We start from the raw sequence: 12,483 nt of genomic DNA on the forward strand, positions 1-12,483 counted from the left end.
AAGTTAAAAGAATTTGCCTCTTCCAAACCTGCCCTACAAATGATACTTCAAGATGTTATCTTCACCTCTGCTTTTTAAATAAAATAAAAGTGATTAAAACATATTTTTTAAAGATTTGTTTATTTTTATTACAAAGTCAGATATACAGAGAGCAGGAGAGACAGAGAGGAAGATCTTCCGTCTGATGATTCACTCCCCAAGTGAGTGCAACGGCCAATGCTGCGCCGTTTCGAAGCCAGGAACCAGGAACCTCTTCTGGGTCTCCCACTCGCGTGCAGGGTCCCAAAGCCTTGGGCCGTCCTTGACTGCTTTGCCAGGCCATAAGCAGGGAGCTGGATAGGAAGTGGAGCTGCCGGGATTAGAACCGGCATCTGTATGGGATTCTGGTGCATTCAAGGTGAGGACTTTTAGCTGCTAGGCCACGCCGCCGGGCCCGATGATATTTTTTTAAAGCTATCTTTTGTACATCAGTTTCCACTCCTCTCTACAGCTGAAGAAATAAGTAGACCACTTCCTCCCCTTAATTCATTAAGCTTTCATTTACTCTAGATTATTCCCATTGTCACACAAACTTGCCACTCATTGCCATTTGATTACGAAGAGAGAAAGAGAGGGAAAACACTAGTTCCCATTCACTGATTCACTCCTCAACTCCTCAAATACCAACCACAAGCTGGAGTGGGCTGGAGTCAAAGGTGGGAGCTAGGGACTTAATCCAGGTCTCCCACACAGGTGGCAGGAGCCTTACCATTCGGGCTCTCACTGCTGCCTCCATGGACTGAGCTGGCTGGATGACACACTCAGGAGCTGAGTCAGGCAATGAAACCAGGCATTCTGATATGGGTCTCAATTGGTGTCTTAAGTACCATATATAATGTCTGCCACCTCTGCACTTCCTTAGGACAAAACCCCTCAAAAAGACTGTTTAAATTGATGCTAACGAAATTCCTCCCTTCTCATGCTGTCATAAACTGATTCCAGCCAAGCCCTCGCCTTTGCCAGTCCACCAGAACTGTTCCTGTTGAAGTCCCCAAGGCTCACTGGACTCAGCGTATGCTTCCAGTCTCCTTGACACACTTTCCTCACTTGGCCTCTAGGTCGTAGCGCACTCCTTGTCTCCCTGGAGGTGCCTTTTCTGGCTCCTTTGCTGTTTATTCTCTTCCTCTACTTGTTAATAGTGAAAGACTCCAAATCTGTCTTTGGTTTCTTTCCTTTCCATATCACAGTTGTAAGTTTACCATATGCCTGTAACTCCTGAATGCTATCTCCTGCTCTCATCTTATTCATAGTTTTTGCTCCCTAGGGGCCCCAAATTTAGAGACAAAACTGACCCCACCCCCACTCCTGAACCTCCTCAAAACCCCACTCTGGGGCTGGTGCAATGGTGTAGTGGGTTGATCCTCTACCAGCATCCCAGGTTGGTGCCAGTTCGTTTCCTGGCTGCTCCATTTTCGATCCAGCTCTCTGCTTATGGCCTGGGAAAGCATCCAAGGATCATCGGGGCCTTGGGCCAAGTCCTGGCTTCAGATCAGGTCAGCTGTGGCTATTGTAGCCACTGAGGGAGTGAATCAACAGAGATCTTGCTCTGCCTTTCAAACAAACAAATACAACGAATCTAAAACAAACAAACAAACAAAAATGCCCCGGCCACTGTCTTCTCCAGCTTAGTGACTGGCAATCACATCATTCCATTCCTTTGGTTGTAGGAAGCTTTTTTCCCCCCTACTATGGGTTATTTGAATATTTAGAACACCATTTGCAAGCCGCCTGAAATAATTTACTTAAAAATCAGCTTGTTATAGCTTTATTGAATTATGAGTCCTGCTACTGTTGCCTTGTAGAGGCCAGGCCTAATGATTTCCTGGGTCTTATAAAGCTGGATGTTCCTCACTCCTGGTATGGTGCCATCCTTAAATTGATATCTGCCTTAATATTATATCCTACATCTCTTTTGTTGGGAATACTGTCCAAATCTTTAAAATGTGCCCAGAAAATAAATACTTTTCACCAACTGTCTGGCTTGTGACCTTGATCTGACTCACAGTACCTCTGACCCCTGTTCGGTGGGTCCCAAAGTTTGCTGCGAGAGACTGGGCCCAGCACGATAGCTCAAGGGCAAACCCTCACTTTGCAGCATCAGGATCCCATATAGGTCCTAGTTTGTGTACTGGCTGTTTCACTTTCCCATATTTCCCCTGCTTTTGCCTGGGAAAGCAGCTGCCTGGGAAACCACTGCAACAATGCACCTGTATGGGAGACCTGGAAGAAGCTCCTGACACCTGACTTCAGATCAGCTCAGGTCTGGCTATTACAGCCACTTAGGGAGTGAACCAGTGGATGGAGGGTCTTTCTCTCTATCTTTCTTTCTCTCCATAAACCTGGTCTGCCTTTCCAAAGAGTAGACTTCAAGTAAAAAATTCAAGCTCTATTCTTGTTAAGTTTGCCTATTACACACTCAGGCCTAGTTGTCAAACCTGGGCTATAAACATGGGATCACAGATGGGGTTTAAGGCTGTGGAACCCCAGTAATCACCTTGGAGAGACAGAGCCGAGTAATTCCTGAGTTCCTGAATCAATATTTACAGTCCAAAGGGGAAAAAAAAAGAGTGCATAAAAGAGAGTAAGAAAGAACAACAAAGAGAGTGGAGGGTGCGATCACAGAGGATTTTTAAGCAAGGATATTGCATCCACTCAACTGCTAACACTGAATGTTACAAACACCAGTGACAATCACAACCAAGTTTTATTACAATGAAAGGTAAGACAACCAATTAGCCAGGATCGACACCCCTTACAGAGTGTGGCCCTGAACAGCACATTTACAGAGTTTTTATAGGGGCAGTTTACAATGGCTTGTTGTGGCTGGACAGCCTATGCCTGGCTCTTCTCCGGTCCAGTAGTTAAGACAACCAGATTCGGGCCTTGGAGCTACCTCTGAGATAACCACACTCGGACTCTGATTCCTGGAAGCTGAGAACCATCACATAAGTGGGTCGGCCTGCAGGCTCACACAGTTTCACAGACAAGCAAGCAAAGCAGAAGTTACAAAAGTGAAAAGTATTGCAGTTAACAATGAGCCATGTTTACTCCATTTTGTGATTGGATTCCACAAGGTAACTTTTGAGGAAAGTGGTAGAATGAGAGTAAGAATAAATTTCTCCAGATTTGGTAACACCGGAGATCACAATGTTCTACTATGACCATTTCAGCGTCAGAGTGGGATCAACACTGGAGTTCCCTGAATTCTTGTAGGAGGGATGGAGCGAGCATGTGTTCCTGTCTTCACTGAGAGGGGGCTTTCCACCTCTTTTTGGCGGATAAAGGAGCTCACAGATGGGTTTCAGGAGAAGTTAACCTAAGTCTTGCATCCAAAATCCAGAATTGTTACCATGCACGAGTCAGCCTGCATAACAATCACAGAGGGATTCTCCAAAGAATAAGGACCGCTGGGGGGAAGGGCAGAGCGGTACAATGGGACTATGCATGCCCCAGTCAATGGAGGGATCCCTCAGCGAGGGGAGGCTAGGTTTGCAAACATGAGGACTACAGCAGATACTCTGAAAAATAACCCAGTCACAACGATTCATAACCAGAATGACATGAGTTGGAGGCTAAACACAGCAGCGGGGCGGAAGGCCTCAGAGAGGTGCCTGCCCTACACAGTCGAGCAGTCAATGTTGTGGTGCCTGATGTCTTTGGCAATAACTTGTATCTGGCAAGCACACGTTAAAAACCTCGCTTTATTTTTGTCAGAGCTTCATGAATGACTTCCTCTGGATTCTGAGAACTATTTATTCCTTTTGCATGTGTTTTCTCCGGAACACTCCTGCCACGACGGTTAACAATGACAAGTGTCAGTCCCCTGAGACTGACGTGGCCGTCTGGCCTCCAGGACTCAATGGCCGATTGCGTTTTGTCGCTGCCAGGCTCTGCTTTTCGCTTCCATCCTCGCCACCATGAACAGGTGTCACTGCCCCCAACACTTTCCCCGGATGTGACGCACCTGGACAGAGCCCACCCGCCCAACTCGGGCTTCCTGCCACAGCGTCAGTTCCCAAGCTTCGTCCCATGCCTGAACTGCCAGGACCAGCCTTGGAACACCCCAGCGGACGCCGCGTGGACACCCGCCAACCTAAGGTCCTGGCCCCGCCCAGCCGGCCGGCTCCGAGCCCCGGGGCGGGGCTTCGCGCTCGTCCCCGAGGAGCGCTTTACGGCCCGAGGCCGTGCTCGTACGACAGGCCGCGAGAGGTGCTTTGCGGCTGCTCGCTTGGGCCGTGGCCGGAGTCTGTGGCCACTGCGACGGCGGCGCGAGATGAAGCAGAAGCGGAAAGGTGCGGACCGGGAGGGCGGAGGGGACGGCGGACGGGCAGGCGGCCGGCCGGCGGCGAGCGGAGGCACTGCCCCAGTCTGCCCGGCGGGCACGAGCTGCCCTGATCGGCGGCCGCCTGTGGGCAGTGGGCAGTGCGCCCCTGGAGTCCAGCCTTCCAGGTTTAGCCTTGGCGTTGACATAACGCGCCCCCAGGACTCTTACAAGGTTGTTTTTACTACCCGTTCCTGGTTGGAAATGTTTTACAGCCGTAAAAGTCCTGCGTGGGCTGCGTAGGACTGTGGGGTCTCAGGTGTTGCCGTTTGTGTTACCTGCCGAGTTAGCGCGCACCAGTTCTGTTGTGTTTAGCTTTTCAGCAGGATGGAGTAAATTTTAAAGATTTTCTCCTCGCGCACTCCTGTGAGCAGTTGGTCGAACCAAGTCCGAATGACCCTAGGGGTTGTGAATTTCTTGCTCCATTTAACTAACTGCGAATTCAGGCTGGCTCCTAGGAGGTGTGGAGGTGGTGGGCAGCCAGGAAGCTCCCCTTGGAAAGGAGTCGTGTCTTCGGAGGGCTGGGACTCTAACTCAGGTGCCTTCAGCTGCCTGCCTCCCGCGCATCCAACTCCACGGGTCCCACGTGTGTTTTTCTCCCACTTTGACCAGAGAGAACAGTTTTACTCTCTGGGCCTCTGAGCGTTGACTTAGAAATCACCTGTTAGGGGCCCGGCGCGGTGGCCTAGCGGCTGAAGTCTTCGCCTTGCACGCGCCAGCATCCCGTGTGGGCCCTGGTTTCCATTCAGCTGCCTGCTTGTGGCCTGGAAAAAAAAGCAGTGGAGGACGGCCCAAAGCCTTGGGACTCTGCACCCGCTTGGGAGACCTGGAAGGGGCTCCTGGTTTCGGACCAGCACGGCTCTGGCCCTCGCGCCCGCTTGGGAAGTAAATCATCAGGTGGACCAACAAGGTGATTTCACCTGTTGCATTGCTTCTTGCACTTTATCCCAGTTGCTGTCATTTTCACCTGCTTGTATGAGCAACTGGTATCTCCGTGGTAATTTAGCTTTGGCGCATTGTTTCATTTGTTTCTTTTTTTATATATTTTATTTTTTAACTTTTTTTTTTATTAATTACATTGCATTATGTGACAGTTTCATAGGGTCTGGGTTTCCCCCAACCCTTCCCCATGCCCTTCCACCATGGTGGATTCTTTCACCTTGTTGCAGTATTACAGTTCAAATTCAATCAAGATTTTTTCTTTGCAAACTTATACCAAGCATAGAGTCCAGCATCTTATTGTCCAGATAAGTTGAACAGTTTCTTGGGGAGACCATCTCTGGTCTGAAGATAGAGCTGGCAGAATATCATCCCAATCAGTTAAGAGTCCCAACATAACATCAGCAACAATTTACAACATTATGGAATTGACATGGTTTTGAGTAACCAATATGTTAAAAAAAAAATGCAAGTTCTTAGGCATTTGTTTCTTAAAATGGTCTTGGGTTTGTGTGTAGGATCCCAGTGTTACAGACATGAAATGGGCTCATGATAAGTCATAGATCTTGGCTGTAACACAGTAGGAATTGGGAACAAAGCTGTCAGGCTGCATTTACTATTATTATTATTTTAATTATGGATTTGTTAGTGTTGCTTAAAGCTTTTTTTTCTGGCACTCGGATTCTATGTCACTGCTAATTTCATTCTTTTGGTGTTCTCTTTCTGAAATGATTTATTTTTTTTACTTGAAAATGTTACAGGGACAAGAGACACAGGAACAGAGATCTTTTTTTTTTTTGTTTAAGATTCTTTTTATTTTTAATGGAATGTCAGATTTACAGAGAGAAGAGACGGAGAGAAAGACCTTCCGTCTGCTGGTTCATTCCCCAACTGGCTGCAACGGCCAGAGCTGCACAGGTCTGAAACCAGGAGCCAAGAACCTCCTCCAATTCTCCCACGTGGGTGCAGGGTCCCAAGGCTTTGGGCCATCCTCTACTGCTTTCCCAGACCACAAGCAGGGGGCTGGATGAAAAGTGGAGCAGTCTTGACAGAACCAGCAGCCATATGCGATCCCAGGGGATGCAAGGCAAGGACTTTAGCCACTAGGCTATTGTGCCAGGCCCAGAAAGAGATCTTTCTCTCCTGGTTCACTCCCCAAGTGTTCCTGAGACTCAGGGCTGAACTAGGCCAAAGCTGGGGGCTTCATCTGCATCTGCCCCGTGGGTGGCAGAGGCCCAGGCACTTGGCCATCTTCAGCTGCGTTTTGCAGGCCATGTGTGGGGAGCTAGATTGGAAGTGGAGCAGCTGAGACACGAATGGGAACCCAGGTGGGATATTGACATTGCAGGTGGTGGGTCGTTCTCCGTTGCTTTCCCAGGCCACAAGCAGGGAGCTGGATGGGAAGCAGGGCTGCCGGGATTAGTACCAGCACTCATTTGGGTTCGTGGCATGTGCGAGGTGAGGACTGTAGCCACTAGGCTTACACACTGGGCCCTGATTGATATGATTTTGTAGCACTTCTTTTATTTTGGTAGACTTCTCTCGAATTGTTTTGTGTGTATTAGTCTTCTGTCATCAGGGACAGCATGGCTCAGTGAAAAACGGAAGGAAGTTTCAATGAAAAGACCTGGGTTTGAATCTTAATGATGCCATTGACAATGGTGTTTTAACTTGCCTGAGCCCCATTATTTACATCTGTGAAATGGGACAGCCATATACCTTCCTCACAGTACTAGCACAAGGTTTCCAGTGAGACAAGTGAATGAATCTGCTCTCCAGAGATCAGAGTGTTCCTCTGTCTTTGCACATCAGTCTTCAGTACTGGCAGAAAGCCCACTGGCTGCTGAGCCACAGCTTTTGTCGTCTGGGAAAAAACTGGCATTGTTTGCTCTGAGGAGATGCTGAGATTGCCTGAGTGGGATAAGTGTCCATTCTTGAACTGGTCAAGTGTGACTGAGGGGCTGGGTTGTAGTAACAGCATCTCGTCTCCTGGTGCCTATGGGTAACAAGGGGGCAAGTCCCACTTACCATGGTAGGCAGACAGTATCTTTAGAAATATGTGTATTGGGCCTAGAGTGGTAGCCTAGTGGCTAAAGTCCTTGTCTTGCACGTGCCAGGATTCCGTATGTACACTGGTTGTGTCCTAGCTCCTCCACTTCCCATCCAGCTCCCTGCTTGTGGCCTGGGGAAGCAGTCGAGGATGGCCCAAGGTTTTGGACTCCTGCACCCCTGTGGGAGACCTGGAGGAAGTTCCTGGCTTCGGTTTGGCTCAGCTCCTGCCATTGTGGTCGCTTCGGGAGTGAACCTGCAGGCAGAAGTTCTTCCTCTCTTCTCTACGCCTCTCTCTGTATATCTGACTTTCCAATAAAAATAAATAAATTTAAAATAAAAGAAATGTGGATATCAGGGTCCCTGCACGTGTAGAGCCCTTGTTGCTTTTCTGTGCTGATCCTGCAGTCCAGGGGCTGAGCTTCATCCCATGGTGTGTCTTTATGGGATAAGCAGCCATTCCTGGGCTGTAGGTTCATTCTGCTCTGGTAGTCAGTTAATGTCCCTGAATGTTGCTAACCCTGAAATATGATGGAAATGTTAGTAGAGGCTAGGTGTCCCTTATCCGCACCAGAAATGCTCAGACTTTCAAGTTTCTCAAATTTTTGGAGTACTTGCTCCTCTGTTTGAACATCCCCAATGTGAAAATCTGGAACCCAGAGTGCTCCAAATTGCAAAATTGTTCCAGCATCATGTCAGTGCTCAAAGCTGTCTCAGGATTGGGAACATCTTCCATTTCAGATTTGGGATGCTTCACCTGTAACTAGAAACCCATGGATGGAGGGGCGTTCTTTGACACTTTGGGCCTTTCCTGTGCAGTTAGGTTCTTTCCCCTCATGTTTATATCAAAGTTTCCTAAATCTTTTCCTGTTTCTGTTTTATTCTTGTTGTGTCTGTGCTTCTGAAGGGAGCCTTTCCTGTGTGTAATGAGGTCTGCTTTAAATAAAAGTATCAAGGAGATCAAATTATAAACAACAGAGGTGTGTCTTAAGAGCTTGAGCTACTGATTTGGCATATGTATAGTGATTTTGGAAGGAAAATTGTTAAAGATTTTTAATCTTCAGTGAGTAATATGATTCTAAACTTGTTGAATATTCTTTTTGCAGGTGAGCTCAGCACTGCTGAGCTGATGATGCTGACGATAGGAGATGTGATTAAACAACTGATTGAAGCCCACGAACAGGGAAAAGACATTGATCTGAATAAGTAAGTGCATCTGCATACAGCCCACAGTCTCGTTCTTAGGTAGCAGGTCATGTTTATAGACGTACCTAATACTACTTGTTTTTTCCTTTTTTTTTTTTCAAAGATTAATTTACTTATTTGAAAGGCAGAGTTACGGAAAGAGTGAGGGACAGAGAGAAATCTTTCATCCACTGGTCCACTCCCCAAACAGCCACAATGACCAGGGCAGAGCCAACCTGAAGCCAGGAGCTTCTTTCAGGTCTCCCATGGAGGCTGCCCACCCAGACACAGCAGCAGGGACAGGAGCCAGTGCTCATCGGATGCTGCGTGCAGGCAGCAGCTTAACCCGCCACATCCCAGTGCCAGCCCAATTCTACTTGTTTTTCTGACAGAAGATGTTCACTTTCTGCCTTGCCTGTCACTTGTTTGTAGTGCAAAATCATTTCATTGCTTAATGCTATTAATAACTTTGTATTGCATACTTAGTGTATTTCAGGCACTGCTAAGAGTTCATGCTCTTGAGCTATATGATGGAGGTTGTGCTATCACCCCCAATTGCTAGATGAGTAATCTGAGTCATAGAGAGGGTTCAGGATAGATCCAGGGATAGATCAGCAGTAACTGGCCGAGCTGGAATCTAAGTTGGCTCATCTGTCTTGGGGACCCGTATTCTTAACATGGCCTCCCATCCTCTTGGCTTCCCTGCATCTTAGCAGGAGCAGCAGCTCTCAGCCAAGAAGACAACCCTCTCCCCTCCCCCATCCCTCTGAATCCTTGGTCTAATCCAGCCATTCTTGCTTCTAGCCTCTTTGACATGTTCTTCCGTTTCCTCCCCATCATCGTTGGTTTCAGCTTTTCTTTGCTGTCGTATGAGAGTTGTTGTTCATCTCTGCATCTGTTTTTCAACCCTCCTTTTCCCCTGCAGAGGCCTGCCCTGCTGGACGGCCCTGCTCACTATTCCACTAGAAGCCGTGCTAAGGTTTATCCTGTCCCAGAAATGCCATGCCTCATAAACATTTGCTCAAGAAGGAAATAAGTAAATTCATTATCCTTTTTGATTATTGAGATGTATTTACTTACTTTCCTTCCATGTCTTAGCAGATTTTCTGTTTTATTGATTACACCTTTAAGTATATATATCTTTAGTATCTTGTGAGCATTTCTTCTTAGATTTTTTTGTTTTTTTGAAGATTTATTTTACTTGAAAGAGCTACAGACCTTGTTTACCTACTGGTTTACTCTTTTTTTTTTTTAATCTATTGTATTGTATTGTTGTTGACAATCTTTACATAGTTAATTACAGTTAAAGAAAGAAAAAGAAAAAAAAAAGGTTCAGGGGGATAGGGAAGTGGGTAATACTATTATGTCCATATTGTTTCCATCATGTATCTGAGGTAAAGGGGGATATTGAGGGAGAAGCCCCACCCGGTTTCCCGCCCACCCCGAGTCCCGGATGTGGGCATGCTCTGAGATATGTGCTCGAGTGGTGTTAATAGTTCTCCAGTTATGAATCGCTGCCAGTTTCGCTCGATGAGGTCGTCCACTGATTGATATGGTCCATCATAAAGTCTCCGTTTGCCCCATATTTCGCTGCCAACATATAGCTGAGATGAATGATTGACCTGTTCTGTCTTCTGTCTTTTCTTGATTAGAGTTCTGAGTCCAGCAGTTTGATTGGGGAGATCTCCAAAGAAACTTTGAGGTATTCCCAGACTAGTTTCTTGTATGTTCTAGCAAGCACAGGGCCCGGCACAGTCCATCACCCCAATCAGCTGGTGGTTTCAATTGCTGGGTTGGTTCTGTTTTCAGTCCCGAGTTGCACTGGAACCAATGGGTGTTGCAGTCCAGTCTGGTTCGGCCCTTACATCAACCAGTGGGAGCTGCAGCCTAGTCGGGGCGACCCACAATAACCCCCATCAGGCCCACCCCCTACCCTGGTTTGCCAGTATGTGCAGCAGAAGACCAGTCTGTCCCCCATCCCATTTGGCTCTTGTACTTGTCAATGGGTATTTAAGCTTAGTTCTATCTAACTAACTCAACCATCCAGCCCTCACGGGTGTTGTTGAGTGCCTCTCTAGCCACCCCAGCTCCCGTCCTAGTTTTCATGCCCTCCCACGGGAATAGTGACCCAAGAAGGGGGAACCCACTTTTTCCCTCTCAGGTCTCTCTGTCCCGGTTTATGCACTCTTTATGTGGTTCTGTGATTTGACTTGACAGAATTAGTCCCCAGTGCCAGCTTCTGTGGCTATGCCCATACATCCCTCACCCACTCTAATTTATGCTTGCACCCACAGGAATAATCAGCCCAGCCTGGCTTTTCCTTGATCTAGTCCACATGCAGCGCACAGGTGATGTAGCCTTGCTTAGTCTGGTCTGTCCCCATCCCAGCCCACGCTCTCCAGTGGGAGTAGCTGTCTAGCGAGGGGACCAGCCCCTTAATCCCCCTGCCGGTTCTGCCCCTCCCTTCCTGGATCTCACGTGTGCTGGTTGGATGCTGCATTCAAATCCAGTACAGGCAACCATGCCCTGGCATTCCATAATGTGTACTTGTTTTGTCACGACCAAACCCGGCTCATCCCACACTCTGTTCTGGTGATCGGATTTGCCAGTGGGTGACATGAACTGATTCAGCCTGGTCTGCCCCTGACCCATGCTGAATGTGTGCCAGTGGGAGACTTTCCATGGCCTATTCTGGGCTGTTTCCTATCATGCTTCTTGCGCTTACCTGCAGGGACTGTGTCCTGCCAGAGGAGTTGCCCAGGCTCCTCCATCAGAACCCCTCCCAATGGTAGATTTTGCGCATGCCAGGGGGTCCTTGAGCCAACCCTACCCAGTTCACCTCCTGTCCTAGCAGGAACAGTGGCTTTTCCTGGCTGGCTATCACCCCATTCTGGTTCTTGTTGTTGGATGTTTCAGCCCGGCCATACCCACATACAGCTCACGCATGGCTCAAGAGGGGATTGAGACCCAGCCTAAGCAGTCCCACATCTACCCTCTGGTTCTTCATAACACCAGATGGTGTTAGGATCTGAACTGGCCTGGTGCATCCAATCCCAGCCCACACTAGTGCCTCGGGTGACTACAACTGTTTCCTAGGTAGAATGCAGCCCCCATTCCAGCACACGCACCCCTTGGTGGGAACCTCAACCCAGTTAAGGTGTCCCCATGCCTCCCCAACTGGGCCTGTTCCTAGCAGTAGATCACGCGCCTGCCAGTGGTTGCTCTGACTCAGCTTATCTCAGTCCCTCACTTGTCCTGGCCTCTGCCTTAGACAGTGTGACTTAGTGTCCTTGACTCAAGTAGCTACCTAAGCAGTGATTCAGACAACCAATACCCCAGAGCTCCCTGGCCGGGCGGCCAGCAGGCAGAGCCTGGCTCCACATGGTGCACTGGCCGCCCTGAGGGAGGCCGAGGACTCGTTCACTGCCTTGAGGCAGTGTCTTTGGCGTGAGCCCCCAGCATTGGGTCCGACCCGGCAGGGGCACCCCCCACAGCCGCCACACTGTGAGGAGTGGCACTTGCCCCCGAATCCCGAGGCCCGAACCCCTCCCAAACTCACCCTGCCACAAGATATTAGCAGCTGGGCGGAGTTAGGAATTTTAACCCAGTTCCCAAGTTCCCTCATGGTGTACTTACCCTGAGGGAAGAGCTCTCTTGGGTCCTGGGTGAGGCCTAGGACTCGTTCACTGCCTTGCGGCAGTGTCTTTGGCGTGAGCCCCCAGCATTGGGTCCGACCCGGCAGGGGCAAACCCCACAGCCGCCACACTGTGAGGAGCGGCACTTGCCCCCGAATCCCAAGGCCCGAACCCCTCCCAAACTCTTTTTTTAAAAAATTAAAAAATTTTTTAAAGTTTTTATTTGAAAGTCAGATATACACAGAGGAGGAAAAACAGAGAGGAAGATCTTCCGTCTGTTGATTCACTCCCCCCCCCCCCCCCCCCGCCCCAAGC

At 48.7% G+C, this 12,483-nt stretch overlaps 1 protein-coding gene across 2 annotated transcripts in view; it reads left to right on the plus strand.

Moving 5' to 3' along the window:
- Nucleotides 1-4,041: 4,041 nt before the first annotated feature.
- ELP3 (elongator acetyltransferase complex subunit 3) overlaps nt 4,042-12,483 on the plus strand; it is a 114,263-nt gene continuing 105,821 nt past the window's right edge. Inside the window, exons 1-2 of one of the 2 annotated variants that reach the window (XM_058670061.1) lie at nt 4,042-4,331; nt 8,455-8,554. In XM_058670061.1, the coding sequence (XP_058526044.1) occupies nt 4,313-4,331; nt 8,455-8,554 (119 nt within the window). In that variant the 5' untranslated portion in view covers nt 4,042-4,312. Of the gene's footprint in view, nt 4,332-4,807; nt 4,899-8,454; nt 8,555-12,483 lie in introns of those variants that run through there. The other variant, XM_058670062.1, reaches the window with a different exon arrangement.

This window comes from Ochotona princeps, chromosome 11 (assembly GCF_030435755.1).
Source record: "Ochotona princeps isolate mOchPri1 chromosome 11, mOchPri1.hap1, whole genome shotgun sequence".
Lineage (NCBI taxonomy): Eukaryota > Metazoa > Chordata > Mammalia > Lagomorpha > Ochotonidae > Ochotona > Ochotona princeps.